At 36.6% G+C, this 15543-nt stretch overlaps 2 protein-coding genes across 2 annotated transcripts in view; one reads left to right on the top strand and one right to left on the bottom strand.

Annotated features, from left to right (window-relative positions):
- FAM227A (family with sequence similarity 227 member A) overlaps window positions 1-6025 on the bottom strand; it is a 30194-nt gene extending 24169 nt beyond the window's left edge. Inside the window, exons 1-3 of the mRNA XM_070947737.1 lie at window positions 5904-6025; window positions 5395-5480; window positions 4646-4724 (exon numbers count right to left, since the gene is read on the bottom strand). Of these exons, the coding sequence (XP_070803838.1) occupies window positions 4646-4724; window positions 5395-5480; window positions 5904-6024 (286 nt within the window). The 5' untranslated portion in view covers window position 6025. The remainder of the gene's footprint in view (window positions 1-4645; window positions 4725-5394; window positions 5481-5903) is intronic.
- A 1701-nt stretch (window positions 6026-7726) lies between these two features.
- Window positions 7727-12410, top strand: CBY1 (chibby 1, beta catenin antagonist). The gene is made up of 5 exons (XM_070947609.1): window positions 7727-7802; window positions 8300-8396; window positions 9330-9435; window positions 11047-11162; window positions 12293-12410. Exons 2-5 carry the CDS (start codon window positions 8319-8321, stop codon window positions 12371-12373), a joined length of 381 nt encoding a protein of 126 aa, XP_070803710.1. The 5' UTR covers window positions 7727-7802; window positions 8300-8318; the 3' UTR covers window positions 12374-12410.
- The last annotated feature ends 3133 nt before the right edge of the window (window positions 12411-15543 follow it).

Raw genomic sequence — 15543 nt, 5'->3', positions numbered from 1 at the left:
CTCTACCATAGTCTTGTATAATGTCCTTCATCAGGATTATTGATTCCGTTGGTTGTAATAGGGTAACAACCAGATCATCTGCGAATGCCTTTATTCTATAATCCTCTTGCCTTATCATTATGCCTTTCAAAATTTTAGAGTCCCGTATTGTATTTAGCAAGACTTCCAATGTTAAAATGAATAAAAGTGGGGACAACGGACATCCCTGTCTTGTTCCTTTTTCAATTTTAAACTCTGTCGTCAAACTTCCATTAATAATAACCTGTGCTTTTTGCTCTTGATAAATTGCTGAGATCGCCTGTATAAATTGGTCCCCAAAGTCCATCTTTTTTAAAGTCTTTAGTAGAAAATTCCAATCCACTCTATCAAAGGCCTTCTCTGCATCCAAAAAAACCAGCACTGCAGGAATCTGTTTATTCTTATCAAGATATTCCAATAAATCTATTACTTGCCTTACATTGTCCTTCATATATCTGCCCTCAATAAATCCCGCTTGATCCTCATGAATCACCTTTTGGATTACTGGCATCAACCTGTTGGCTAATACCTTCACATAAATTTTATAGTCTGTATTCAAAAGAGATATTGGTCTATAATTCTCTGGTTTTTTAGGACCAGCTTGTTCTTTTGGTATCAAAGATATATAAGCAGTTGTCCATGATGGGGGTATTTTACCCCCTTGTTGAATATTGCAGAATAAATCTCTAAGTTGTCCCACCATTTCGGCTTGTAAAGTTTTGTAATACACTGCGGTCAAACCATCCGTGCCAGGAGCTTTGGCTGTTTTTAACTGTTTAATTGCTGCTGTTATCTCCTCCTCTGTTATAGGATAATTCATTCTTTCCTTTTGTTGGTCAGTAATTTTTGTAACTCTCTTATCATTTAAATATTTTTCTATAAGTCCATTCTGCACCTCCTCTTTGGCATAAAGTTTAGTATAATAGTCCACAAAAGCTTCTTTAATTAATTTTTGTTGAAAAATTTCTTTCCCTCCAATATCAATACTATCAATAGTCCGTATACTTTGTTTTTTCCTCAATGTGTAAGCCAACCATCTGCCCGGTTTGTTAGCGTTGCAAAATGTATTATGCTTCGCATATTGTAGGTTTGTTGCAACTTGTTCCGCCATAAGCATTTGAAATTGGTCTTTCAAAAGTTTTATAACACTTCGTATTCTTTCGTCTGTTGGATTTTTAATAAGTAACTGTTCTTTATTCTTTATTTCCATTTCCAACTCAGATCTTTTCTTTTGTCGGGACAATCTATGTTTAGAGTTCATATAGATAAGTACCCCTCTCATATAAGCTTTACTTGCATCCCAAACAATTTCAATTGGGGTACCTTTATTCAGATTTATTTCAAAAAATTCTTTCAAATGCTTTTTAAGTTCTGTTGTATTTTTTTCATATCTAAACAAGTTCTCATTTAATCTCCAAGAACGTCTCTCAACCTTATCCATCTCAATTTCTATCCATACAGGGCTATGGTCAGTCAAAGTTCTTGGAAAAATCTTTGTTCTTTTTGTCTTAACAAGTAGATCATTTGACAACAGAATAAAATCAATCCTAGAAAAGGATCTATGTCTATCAGAAAAGAAAGTGTAGTCCAATTCATTTGGGTTATGTATTCTCCAAACATCTTTTAGTTCCATATCTTCTTTCATATCAAAAAAAGTCTGTGGTAGTCTAATTCTAGACTTTGCCAAACTCTTTTTATCTAGTTTAGAATCAATTACTCCATTCCAGTCTCCCATAATTAAAATAGATCTATAGTCCCATTGCAATATTTTAGTATGTAACATCTTATAAAAATAGTCCTGTTGTTGATTGGGAGCATAAATTCCAATCAAAAGGATTTGACCATTTGCTGTGGACAATTCAATTGCTACAAACCTACCATCTTGATCTGCTTCTATAACTTTCGCTGTTAACTTTTTATTTACATAAATAACCACACCATTCTTTTTCTGCGAAGTTGAAGATATAAAATGTGCTCCTAGTTTTGAATTTATCAAATATTTTTGATCTTGAGTTGTGATATGCGTTTCTTGTAAACATATTATATCATTATTAAATTGTTTCAAATATGTAAATAATTTCTTCCTTTTCTGTGCTGAATTCAACCCATTGACATTCCAAGATAAACACTTAAAGGTCATCAGCCTCTTTCTGGAGCACAGAGCAAAATATTTGAAGTTCATCCGAGAGCTTCGATTTCACTCCTCCCATAGCTCCACTCTCTTGTACGGTACTCTTAACTGCCTTCTTGTCTTGTCTTTCCTGTTGTTGTTGTTGCTTTTGTTTAAGTAGCTTAGATTGAGCTCTAGTTATACGTTGATCTTTAACTTCAGTCAACTGAATCAAATCCAGAATTGGAGAAGAATCAAACAAGGGCTCACTCAGAAAACCTCCTTCTGCACCTTGCACTACTTCTAATTCCTGCTTAGACTGTTCTTTCAATTGCCTCTCTTCACTCTCTTTAATCTCCAAAACTGTGGATGTGCGTGGAGATGGTGTTCTTTCCTTAAGAATAGTAGTGTAAAAGTGTTGTGCCTTCTCCACGGTATTCAACCGATATCCTTCTCCCTTATACCTAAAAATTATCCCAGCTGGTGCATCCCACCGGAAGGGTATCTGTAAATTTTTCAATTCCTTAACAAGAAAACCAAATTCTTTTCTAGCTTTCAGCATTTTAGGAGGTAATTCTTTAAAAATTTCAAGTCGTGAACCCCCCACTTGTACAGAAGTATGAAAAGATTTTTGCAGGATATCATTTCTAATTTCTCTATCTGTAAAATATATGACCACATCTCTGGGCAGTTGTCTTTGTCTGGCCACCCAAGAGTTCACTCTGTAAATTTTATCTATTTTGTGAAATACCAGATCATGATTAACTTGTAAAATCTTGGCCAAGGCTTCAGAGCAAACTTGTCTCAAATCCTGTCTCTCCTCCTCTCGAATTCCCCGAAGCCGTATGGCGAATTCCATCGCCCGGAATTGTATCATAACAATCTCATCTTCAATTCTCTGCATTTTATTGTCAACTTCATCAATTTTATAATCATTGTCTTTCATTTTAACATTAACTTCTGATTTAAATTCTTCAACTTTAAAATCAACTTTCCCAATAAATTCTGCCAGGCCAGACGCCACTTCTGATATTTTTTTGGTCACCTTATTTTGATTCTGTTTCACCATATCTTTAACTTCATTAATTTCCTGCATAAATTCCTGATGTGATTTTTGAAGTTTATCATCTATCTCCTGTTGAGATTTTAGAAATTTATCATCCAAAGTTTTAGAAATAAATTCTTTTAAATCTCCCACATCAAATTCTTTTTTTTTCTGGGTCTGTAACTGCTGTGCAGAGGGAAGTTGCGTTTCTTGTTTGTGTGTGGGGGATCCCCCCCCTGCTGGCTTCCCTTCCTGCTTCTTTGAAGCCATCCTGCTACGTAGTCTGGATTTTCTAAAAAGGGAAGTTCCTTTTCCTTTCCCTCCAGCACAAAGACTTCTAAAAAAATCCCCCAGATTTGTTCAATTAAAAGCTAAGGTAGAGCAAAGTCCAATATTAGAAAGGGAGAAATTTTTCACTTGCTTCTCTAACAAACAAGGCAACTTTGCAACAACTTGAAAACTTGTAACACAAAATAACTTCACCAATCCACACTCATTGGCTCGTTAACTTTAAGGCTAAGCGCCATGTTTTTTTCCAAAGCACTTTCACTCACTCAAATGTCTCAGTTTGAAAATCAACAAAGCGCTAATACTTGCGTCTCCAAATTTGAGGGTTCCGATAGGTTCACTATTTATTAAAACTTATTCTTTTCAGATTACGTTTCCTGCAGCCGGCTTGTTTTGCGAGAGCAAAGTCGTCCCACGTCGCCCGGAGTTTCCGCAGGTTGGGAGGGAGCCTCGCCCGTTCTCGCCCCAGAAACAATTCCTGGGGGACAACGGGGGCTCTACCTGTGCCCTGCGATCTCTACTTCTTCAATCCTTAGGATTTTGAAGCTTTCAAGCCGCTTCTAAGTAGCGAAGCGGCTCTACGGGCGGCGGGGCTGGCGGAGCTCCGAAAGGCACCGCCGTCGCCGAGGCAGAGAAACCGGAAGAGCCCCTCGTCGCTTCTGACCGGGGTGCATGGGGGGTGGAGTAGGCCGCTCGTCTTGGGTGCCTCTCCTTGCATGGTTTCAGGTTGGGCAGGCCGTTCTGCCATCTTCTTGGTGAATGCCCTGGTATTCACCCTGTCTGTCGTGGTCCTTTGCATATTGTGGAGTATTAGGATTGGGCTGTCAAACCATCCTCTGCTACCATATTGTTAAATGTGTTCAAGGATCGTGCCCAATAACTCCATAAGCAGGTATTCTTTAAATCAGATATTGTTTATTAATTAAGCATCTTATCATTACAGGTACAAGTCTGGAACTGAAGCAGGACCGCATGGCTGACCCTTAAGTACCCCCTGGGCGTGGCTAAGGTAAGGAGGGGTTATTGGGTTAGGGTGGACCTTGGGGGCTGGCTTGTCCAGCCCCTCTGCCTCTAGCCCTGAATCAGAGGCAAGGCATTTATACCTGACATTTTAAAATATGATGTAATGAAACCTTATGTTTGAAGCAATTAGACCACTGATTTAATATTGTCATTATGCTTACCTTTCGCCTTGCTTATACGTTTTCCTTTTCTAGGACCCTTCAACCCTGCATATTTCCTGTGCATCATATCCTCAATCACCTTCAGTGATAACAATGAAGAAAAAGATAAATTGACACAATTTTCTTTAAAAGTCTGAAATGTATCTTATTTCTGGAGAACTGTAAAAGAAAATATTCTCTATTCTGTAATTCCTATTTATCTGAATAGTTAAAATACTACATCTCCTCCATCAAAAATAATGGCATTTTAAAGTGCTTGCCTTTCCTAGAATCATGTTCTTCATTTTCAGTTGCTCTATAAATTTTCATTTACTGAAAGAAATCCAAATATCTATATTGCTAACAATGTTCAACCTGATAAATAATTCATTCATGTGAAACAAGAATGATTTAACTATGGTGTAAAGAATAGCAATACAACTAATAATCATCAATACTCTTCCCCAAAGACTGATAACTATTTTTGTGTTTTATACATTTGTGCATAAGTAATTTCAAGCTGAAAAGCTTTCATTACTTAAACTGTTCATGTAGCTGCATCAGCTTTGTATGTGGTTTTTATTTTCTGCACCTACTCAGCTATATAAGTGTATTTATATTTAGAAAGGAAAAGAAAACTGCATTGATTTTCAGCTTGTCATCAGAAAGGATAAGCAAGGTATTTGACAATTCCTAAATTGCTTAAAATTAGATCAGAAATGCATTCTGGAATCTGCATGTTAAAAATGCTGCAATATAGCTTTACTTACCACATCACTACTGTCATATCTTCTCAGTCCCAATTCTAACTGAGATATTTTTTTATTCACATTTTGTATATTGCCAATGACATACACTAATAATTTTGTTAAGGTTTTTTCAAAAATCTATAAAGAGAGACAGTATACAAATGTTGCTGTTATTTCTTTTGTCTCCTTTTCCTTTAGTTTAATATTGCTTTTAAAATATGATATGCATTGTTTTATTTGGGGAGCCAGGTTGGTGTAGTGGTTAAGGCACCAGGCTAGACATCAATATTTTATCACAATTAATACAGAATCTAGTTCGTTTGGTTGCAATTATTTGTATTTTTCATAACAAACACTTAATTCAGAGATCCAATTCAAGTCTCTTTTAAAATAAATTGAGTGTGGACTTGGTCCAATAACAATTTGTATCACAAAAGCATCTTTCTGCTAAATGGAAATATATATGTGTATATAGAGAAATGTTTTCATGCAAACTTCATGTTGTTTGTAATTAATGAAAAAAAGGATACAGCGTGGAAGGTCATCTAAATCGCAACTCAAGGTTTTGCTTCTCTCTTCTTGGGTCGGGGATGGCAAAATCAAGAACCCATTTCGTGGGCTTAAAAATGCTTTAGTATGTATTAAATCCATCCTGCAGAAAACAACATTAAAAAAAGGGAAGGAAAGCATAGTTTCATTTGAAAGACACTTTTATTCAGACATTTTATTCACAATCATCCTTGAAGTTAACAAATTAAGTGTTTGGAATGTGAAAAGGAGTCACTTACATAGGAAACTGTATTGAAAACTTGTTGAAAGTCCTTTTTACAATAGCTTGGGCCCTATTAAAGAAGATGGGCTGCTGAGATGTATTAATGAAGTATTTTGCAGATGGAATTATTTATTTTTCATAGGAGTTAGAAGCTGGCTGGACAGAGTCTAAGAATAAGACCATGGTGACACCTTGTGATATCATCTGGGGAGAGTCTTGCAGAAGTTGGGGAAGTGGCCAGAGTAACAAGCAGTTGCATTAGCATCAGGGAGGGAAGCAAAGATTGAATTGGGGCTATCATGAATGCAGTGGGGAAGGCAGGGCAAGGGGGGCGAGAGACTGGGGACTTTGAAGTGGGCTCCAATACAATCCTCTTCCAAGAAAGTGAATTTGGATTTAGCTATATTGGATAGCTGCTGCTCAGTTTCCAAGCTGAGTTTATTTATTTAGAACATTTATATAGGAAAATAGGGCACTGTGGGGAAAATATATGTATTTTTTTACATGATGATATAAATCACAGCGGCAATGAAGTCAACTGCCTTACACCTGGCCATGCTAAATAAAGAAGAGGTCACATAGAAGATAATGAAGAACTATTCTGTACTGTTCGGAACTGTAGGATCCACAATAATGGATTTGAGTTACTGGAACGTAGATTCCGACTGATTATTTTTTAAAAAAACCCAGCGTCCTAACAATACCAGAAATTCTACAGTGGAACAAAGTATCGCGCTTCTTTCCCTGCCTAGTTCTGTCCAAGAGCAAACTGGACGGGCTGAGACTCTATTTTGGTACATGGGAACTACAACTTGTTGAGCATTGTCCGCCCAGGAACCGCAGACCACATTCAGAACTCCCAGCCATTGTTCAGTTTGGGGACGACGGCTATTATTATGGGAAAAAAACGCTCACTTTGCCGACACCAACCGAGGCTCGAATCAGGCCACGGACCGCCCTCTCCCGGAAGAGTCTAGCTTCGCTCCTTCGCTTGGCGTCCTTCTGTTGCCACAGCAACTGTCGGAAGAAACTATTCCCTTAATCTACCTTTATACCAGACTAAAGGAGAGCCTAGCACTTCTTCGCTATGAAAAATGTAATAAACTGGGAATAATTTATTTGAGAACACATCTTCCGAATGACAGCATTAAAAATATCTCTTATCAAAATCGTTATTTTTTTTATTTCTTCCTCCTCCCCCAGATTACAACGATGGTAAAACCCTATCGCCGCCGCCGCAGCCGCTGTTGACGCCTCCTTTCACAGTAGCTTGGGTCGCTACCATCACACGAGAGGGGGGCTGTATCTTCTGATACGGGTTATAAATTCGCAAGCTCTCTACTCATACGCCCCTCCTTCTCCTGTGAAGAGATTCTGTTGCGCGTTCTTAGTTTTTATATATATATTCCGTTTGTATGAGTGCATGCCAAATCTTACTTTCGCAATTGTGAAATTAAAAATAATCTCTCCCTTCCCCTGGTGTGGTACTGCCTGCTGCTCCAGCTATCCTGCGCGGTCGTCCCAGGGCTACCGCGGGTTGCAACGCTTCAAACATCGGTTAAGGCTACGCCTGCGCAGATTGGTTTCGAAGGTTGGGACTGTTGTCTGCGTTGTGGTCGTGGTGTGAAAGTTCCCTAAATTTGGTCTGAAGTGCTAGGTATGAGATGCGGGGCGGCTTCAAGAAAATACCGCTCCTTTGTCATGGGGCTCTTTTAAATGTGGCGTTAACTTGGATTCTGCATTTCTAAGCACAGGAGATCTGGAATAGCGGATTTTCCAAAAATCCTCCAGTGGGGTATTGCTTGGAGCAGAGACGGTAATAGGGCTGGGTCGCTTGAGATGCATTAAAATTGCCACCCGCTACCTTGAGGAGACGGTCGGTACTCAGCATCAGATGAAATTCAGCCGAGCTGCCCCTATTGCATATCTACTCTCACGTGTTGCATGTGATTAAAAGCAGTGTTTATGGTTGCTTTTTGGGCGAACCTGGTACCTTCTGGAGATGTAGGCTACTATATAGGCAATGGTAGCTGGGAATTTTATAGTCTGGTTGAGGTCAAAAAGTTTTCTGTCTCCAACTCTTGTGGGCAGTGATTGATCTATGCATTTTTCAATGAAAGAATAATCTTTGTGGGATTTTTTCCCCCTCCAAAGATAAGAAGAATTTAGAAAGATGCCACTTTTTGGAAACACATTCAGTCCAAAGAAAACTCCACCCAGAAAATCAGCTTCACTTTCCAATCTCCATTTGGTAAGTTCTAGAAGAAACAGAAGATCCTTATGCTATTTTTTTTTATCAGAATAGGAGACTCTTTAAGCTACTTTCGCATACAAAATATTCAGAAAAGCAGTTTGTTACCTGTTGACTCTTTAAGCTACTTTCGCATACAAAATATTCAGAAAAGCAGTTTGTTACCTGTTGAATCCTTCTTGTGATGTTACACACCTTTACCCATTTTTATTTAAATAATATTCTTTTAACAATAAATAACCAAGCGTAAACTGTATGATTATAAAAACACAAAATTGTTGGCTACACCAGTAAACCACATAATATTTGTATTTTGAAAGCAAAATGTATTTGGTCATCTATCTCCCTTTGAGGAAAGAATTGTATAAATAAAAATAATAAAAAGTTTTCCTTGCATTGTGTGCAAAAGAAGAGATTTAGAGCAGCTCTTAAGCTCTATGAAATCTTTATTCTGTTTTGTAACATAGTAGAGAAAAGAGTGGGCTTTACATTTTAGCCTAGTTCACCTCTCACTGTTGTTTTGTTTTGAAATAACTGGTTTCAATTCCCAGTCTCTGGGAATTGAAATCTGGTTTACATTTCCCAGTCTTGGGAGAGGAGCTGGTTGGAAAAGAAATTTGATAAGAATCTCCAAAAGAAATTTTGGAGGTTTCCTGATCTTGATGGTGGAAATCCAACATATTCTGCAGTGACTGGACAGTAAAGCTATAGAATTGCATCCATATTTCCCTAAAATGATGCAACATGGGAGCATCAGCGTGAGGATGCTAAGCAACTTCACATGAATATTTGAATAAGATATATCCTTTTTATGCCCTAGAATAAATGGATTTGGCATATTTTGTACAGGTTTGCCTAATGCTAAGAAAATAAATAGAAATTAAGGAAAGTAAAATATTGGGAAAATACTGAAGTGATTTCTCTGTTTTACAGCTGGACAGATCTACCCGTGAAATTGAGCTGGGCTTAGAATATGGAACCCCTGTTATGACACTTACAGGACAGAGTCTGAGGTTTGAGAATGGCCAATGGATACCTGGTAAGAGAGAAAGAGAATTATCTTAGCGACTGCAGTATTTTGCAGAGATATAGCTCTACAGATAGTCCTTGACTTACCACTGGTTGCTTAGCAACCATTCAAAGTTATAACACGTCCCGAAAAAGTACTTACAGCCCATTTTGAAGTTCCAGCAATTGCGCCTCTGTGGCCACATGACCTCATTTTGGAAACTCAGTAATCAGCCTGCATTGACAGCCATTTGCAGCACCTTGTGGTCACAGGATCATAATTTATAATGTTTTTGTAGAAAATTGGTGTTTACTTCTGGTTTCGGGCAGAAAAGCTCCCATAGCAAAAAATGGCTTATTTAACTGCTTATTTAAGTGTTTGCTTTATGACTGCAGCATTCACTTAACTGCTGCAAAAATGGTCATACAATTGGATCTGGTCACATAATGACCTGCTTTACAACAGTCTCAAATGGTTGTAATGAAGACTACCTGTAATCTGATGTGATAGATTTTATATTTACTATGTAATTTTATGTTTGTATTTTATTGCTTCAGTTTTTTTAAAAAATCCAGAAATACTTATTATTTCAAATAGTATTGTAATGCCCAGAGAAGTTCCGAGAAATCTAAAATAATCATGAATTGCAAATAAGAAGTACAAGACATACTGGTTTTCATTACATTGTCATAGGGATGGCCATACACAGATAGTCCTTGACTTATGACCATTCAAAGTTACAATGTTGCTGAAAAAAGTGGCTTACAACTATCCTCACACTTATGGCCATCACAGTGTCTTTGCGGTTATGTGATTAAAATTTGGGCACTTGACAACCAGCATGTATTTACAGGGATTGTAGCATCTTGGTTTCACATGTTTTGTGACCTTCCCTGCCAGCTTCCCAAAAGCAAGTCAATAGAGGAAGCCAAATTTGTTTAATGACTGTGTTATCTACTTAACAACCATGGCAAAAAATATTGTAAAATTGGATGCGAGTCTCTTAACAATCCCATTGCTTAGCAGCCAAAGTTTGGGTTCCAAATGTGGTCATAAATTGATCCAAATATGAGTAGTATCCAAATATGAGTAGTATTTGGAAACTTTAAAATACATATTCTGAGTTCTGGGATGCTGTAAACAAGGAGGAAACAACAGGGGCTTTGGGCCTGAATGAAACGGAGCCCTTATTGTGAAAACTATGATAGGCTTCTATCTGTCCAACTGGTAAATGAAAGGTAAAACTATCTTGCAGACTGAAATGCAGAAAGGATTCAAACTCGAATTTACAAAAAAAGACCTTATTTTTACAACCATAATTAAAATGTTTGGTTGACATGACTGTCATTGTAGAATTTTTAGCTGCAAGTAAAATAAGATACCTTTTCTGGCCTTGGTTTTATACTAGGCCAGACCTAAGTCATGTGCTATAATATATTGTTTGCAATATCTTTATTTATTATGCTTTAACGATTCTATATAAAATGTTATTTTCTATCAGATTTCTGTTGTTTTTCTGACTTGTTATTTTGACTATTTTAGTAAAGCTAATGTGACTGGTTTTTGCTGGGGTTCTGGCTCTTTTTTCACGAAATACCTAGAGCAAGACAAATTAGATAATCTTGGGATATGTAATTCCAGAATCATTTGGAAGCAATGGGGACCGCAGGGAGACACAGCGTCTTCGCAAACGGAATCAGCAACTGGAAGAAGAGAACAATCTTCTTCGTCTGAAAGTGGATCTTTTGTTGGATATGGTGAGGTCAATGTGTCATCTCTCTTTTTAGCACATTTCAGGAGTTATTTAGTTTCTTAATGATTCCTTAGCACAATTTGCAAATTCAAATTAGCATGATTTGAAGATGTGTGGTGTTATTGCATTCCACACCTTCTGAATAGCTTCTATGCCAATTCCAGGTATGGTGGCCAAAGGTATATGAGCTGTGATTCTGCTTTAGCACAAGGCTTTCAGCAATCCGTGAATGCTTTGTTGGGAGCCTAGTGTATACTGTTCTTTGCATGCTTAATTTTTTTATGTTGCATGTTCAAAGTGAATTGATTGCTTTAGGTGAGCCAGCTTTTGGTCACAACACAGGACAACCCATAAGGAGAATTTCCCAATGAACAAAACCTGACAGTCATTGATCCAAGATACTGTAATTTAGAAAATTAAAACTTCTACTACAGATAACAGGCTTTTTCTGCGGGAGAAATGAATTTTTCCCATATAAATTTCAAATAGGTTACTTGTTTTGTTCAGTATGTATGCCATCTCAATCACAAAACAACTCTAGATAGCTTAAAGAGTTGTTAAAGAGTTAAAAAAAATAAAAAAAAATAATATACAACTACATGCCAAGAACAAAACAGGACCTAATAACAATTTAAAGAAAAATAAACAGAGAACAGATCATGATCCAAATTGCCCCAAAGCTTATTGAAAAACCCAGCCTTAAGAATTGGTGAAAGTACAGCAGAGTCAGGATCATATGGATTTCCAGGGAATGCTGTTTCACAGGGCAAGCATAGCTACAGAAATCACCTGTGTTCTAGGTCCCACAAGATGACACTGGTTTGCAGATGGGACTTGAAAACAACAGTTCTTACTGGAAGCAGCTGCATCAGTATTCAGATCTTTTATTCAATGTCTGAAAATGTGTTTTAAGAACATAGAACAGAATACCATATATGTTATGCATTATCAGCAGCTGATGACTTATTTTAAGTCAATGAATTTTAGCCCGAACACACAATTGAAATTCAGCCCATTTAATTAAACCTTTGGAATAATTTTGCTTTGGAATAAAACCAAAAGAAAAATACTTACTGCTGCAGCATTAGTATGTACCTATATATTTTTATTACCATTTATGCCTTGCACTTTCAGCTCTCTGAGACAACGGCTGAATCCCATCTCATGGAGAAGGAATTGGAAGAACTGAAAAATTACAGCCGAAGGAGGAAGTGAATTATAAATTGGCAATCACTAGGAGATAAAGGGAAGAAATAACAGGCAAATATGATTTAGAGTGATCAGATTCATCACTTCTGAAGTCACATCTGCCTTGGGAGACTTTGCTGCCTTCGACTCTTTATAGCCCCAACTAAGAAATAGTTAGTTCCAGCGCTGTAAGGAAGCTAGTATCTTCTTTTTTCTCTTTGTGAAACTTCTTTTCAAGTGCTCTTAACATACATTCATTATATTACTAAGAGATGACTAAGTATAGACAACATTTATGTCATCTTCCCAAGAAGATAGCAACCATTCTGAAAGATCAGATGAGAAGATATGAACATTCCTTGCAATACATTTCAGGATACTTACTGATAATGAAATGTCAGTTTATTAAGCTAGAATATATGCATGCAGCATGCACTCACTTTTGTCAGCTTATGTGAATTGTAAAGCAAGCTAGAAAGCTGAATTTACTCATAATTCATAAGACTGAAAACATGGTAAATTGTTTCTAAACAAGGCAGGACTGAAAGTCAGCTTTGGGTTATAAATCCTGTCTTAATTGAAAGTTCACACTTAACGGGTTAAGCATGAGCTAGCAATGTAGCCTGGTTTTGCTTTATATAGAGGAACAGGTTGCCTGCAAATGGAATGTACATCAGTACATGCTGCTTGTGCACATTTTGGCTTGTCATGCCAGGACTCACATTGTGTCTAAAATAAGCCATTATCTTTCTTGAATCTACTTTAGGTTCACTATCCATACATTCCTTGGCATCTGGAGTGCAAAATATCTCTGAATTGTAGTTTCTGACAATGACTTGGTATATGGCAGACAAAATAGGTAGCACACCATATCTTTTCATTAGTTTCTGTTATAGGAGATATCACAAATGCTCCTGCACTTTCCCTGAAAGTATATAGAAAGCCATCGGTGAGATAACGTTTAAATTATGACATCAGAAAAAAGACACATCTTGAGGGACCTTAAAAGCTAACAAAATTGCTGGGGCATCTGCTTAATAGTCACTTGCTCACAGATACTTAGATGACATAACACATTCATCTCAAAAATGGCCTATTCTACAGTTCGAAAAAATTAGGGTTGCCTTATAACTACAATAATTTACCTGTAAAGTACAAGAACAACTTTTTTATATATCTTATTTCTTTGAACTTCACACTGAATAGTCAGTTCTTATTATTTCTGCTCCTTAATTCATAATAAAGCACTACTTTTTTAAAATTATTTTTTTAATTAATAACAAAAAGAACAAAAAACAAAGTGATTTCTTTTCAAAAAGAAAAAAAATCACAAAAATGCTATAATAAAAAAATATGTCAAACAATGATATACTTGTCTAATACAAATATTATTTAAGATGTATATTGCATTTCTGGTAATATTTATGACTTTTTAACCACCTGTATTCTGTATAAATGAGTCCCATATTTCATTATCTTTGTCCATAATGTATATAAAGGCTACATCTATAGGCAATCTGCTCATAAGCGGCCAATGCAATCAGGTCTTCGATCCACTGAGTGAAAGGAGCCATGAGTTAATCTTTCTAATGATGCAATATCAATCTTTTGGCCATAATATGGGCATATCCAGTTGTCAAATTCTATGTACTAAATGTGTAAATCAATAGAATATTATCCTGAGAATTTTAGCTTTTGTCATACAATCCTATTTATGTAATCCACTACTTTCTGCCCAGACTTGCTAAGTATAGGACATTGTAAAATCATGTGTTTTAAAAGAAGCATTATTCTTAATACATCTGTAACAAAATGCTGTTTTTGAAAGTTCTTTTCTATACAAACATAACAGAGTCCAATGAATTCTAAATATTTTTGTTGTAAAAGTCATAAATTGGGGTCTATTGACATTCTTACTATATAGAGGTTAAGACACACTCTCATTATAGAGACAGTTTAGGAATCTCTTATTTTTTATTCCATTTCTTAACATCTGCATATCAGATTGATTTATTGATAACATCTATAAAAATTAATAGTAGGGTTTTTAATTTTAAAGGATTGAACAAGTTGTTCTATTATCTCAGGTATTTCAGAAACTGAGAATGCTGCTGGTCCAAACAATGTTGTTTACAAACAGAATTGTAAATATTTCCATTGGGTTATATCAGATAAATGATATTTATCTTTTACTGAGAGTCCTTGATTTATGACTGTAATTGAGCCTAGAATTACGGTTGTAAATCATTGCGATTGTAAATTGAGGCACTCATGTAACCAGAAGTAATTTTTCTAGCTTTTTCCACAGTAGTTACTGCTGTCCTTAAGGGAGTGCTGCGGTCGTTAAGCAAATACCTCCATCATGAGGCGAACCCATAAATTTGGGCATTTTTTGCCAGAAACCAGCACAAAATATCTTAAATCACAGTCATATTGTTATGGAATGAAGGAATTAAGAGACATCCCTTGGGGCAGACAGAGTCAATTTATTATTGCAATAAGGATCAGATAGGTATTGATACCTCAAGATCTGAACAACCTTATGATCCTGAGACCCTAGTTTTATACAGTTTCAAACAAAGGATTCTGTTAACTCAGCAGTTTTATCATTGCAGACATTCGTTACATCAAATGACATTTTTCTAATTACAAAGTTTGTTACATTATCTTTGCTAAACAGTCATAATTCTTCTTGTAAATCACTGAAGCATAGATTCAAATTATCTCTTGTTGATATTTCATGTGGTCATCCTTGGTCTCTTTAACCTTCAAACTGTATATCACCAAATATCTATCTCTGACAACTGAGGGGCCCCTCTTATGGAATGTTTCTACTTCAAAGGAATTTGTTCTGCCTTTGTACTGGATATAGTTGCTTCTCTCAAACAAGCACATTTTCTTTCCCACAATACTATGAATAAAGAGGGCCCTTCAGTGATCATCCAGCTGGACCCGCATTACCTACATTAATATAACCATGGAAAACCATAACCAATTTAAAACTGACCTGCCCAATGTAGTCACATGACCACAGATGCCGCACCCATTTATAATCACCAGGGGTATTTTACAGGCCATAAAGCACCTGTTCCATGGCTGTTGTAACTTCAAACAGCTTTTACAGAATTACCTGTAATAGAATGCTGAGAATTCATAATCATCTGGTGGTCCAACGTCAGTATCTCCATTTCTATATC

Source organism: Pituophis catenifer, unplaced genomic scaffold (assembly GCF_029215685.1).
Source record: "Pituophis catenifer annectens isolate HBS135680 unplaced genomic scaffold, rPitCat1.0.hap2 SCAF_7, whole genome shotgun sequence".
In the NCBI taxonomy this organism is placed as follows: domain Eukaryota; kingdom Metazoa; phylum Chordata; class Lepidosauria; order Squamata; family Colubridae; genus Pituophis; species Pituophis catenifer.
Note: the sequence above shows the minus strand (reverse complement) of the source record. Positions and strands in the feature narration are given on the sequence as shown.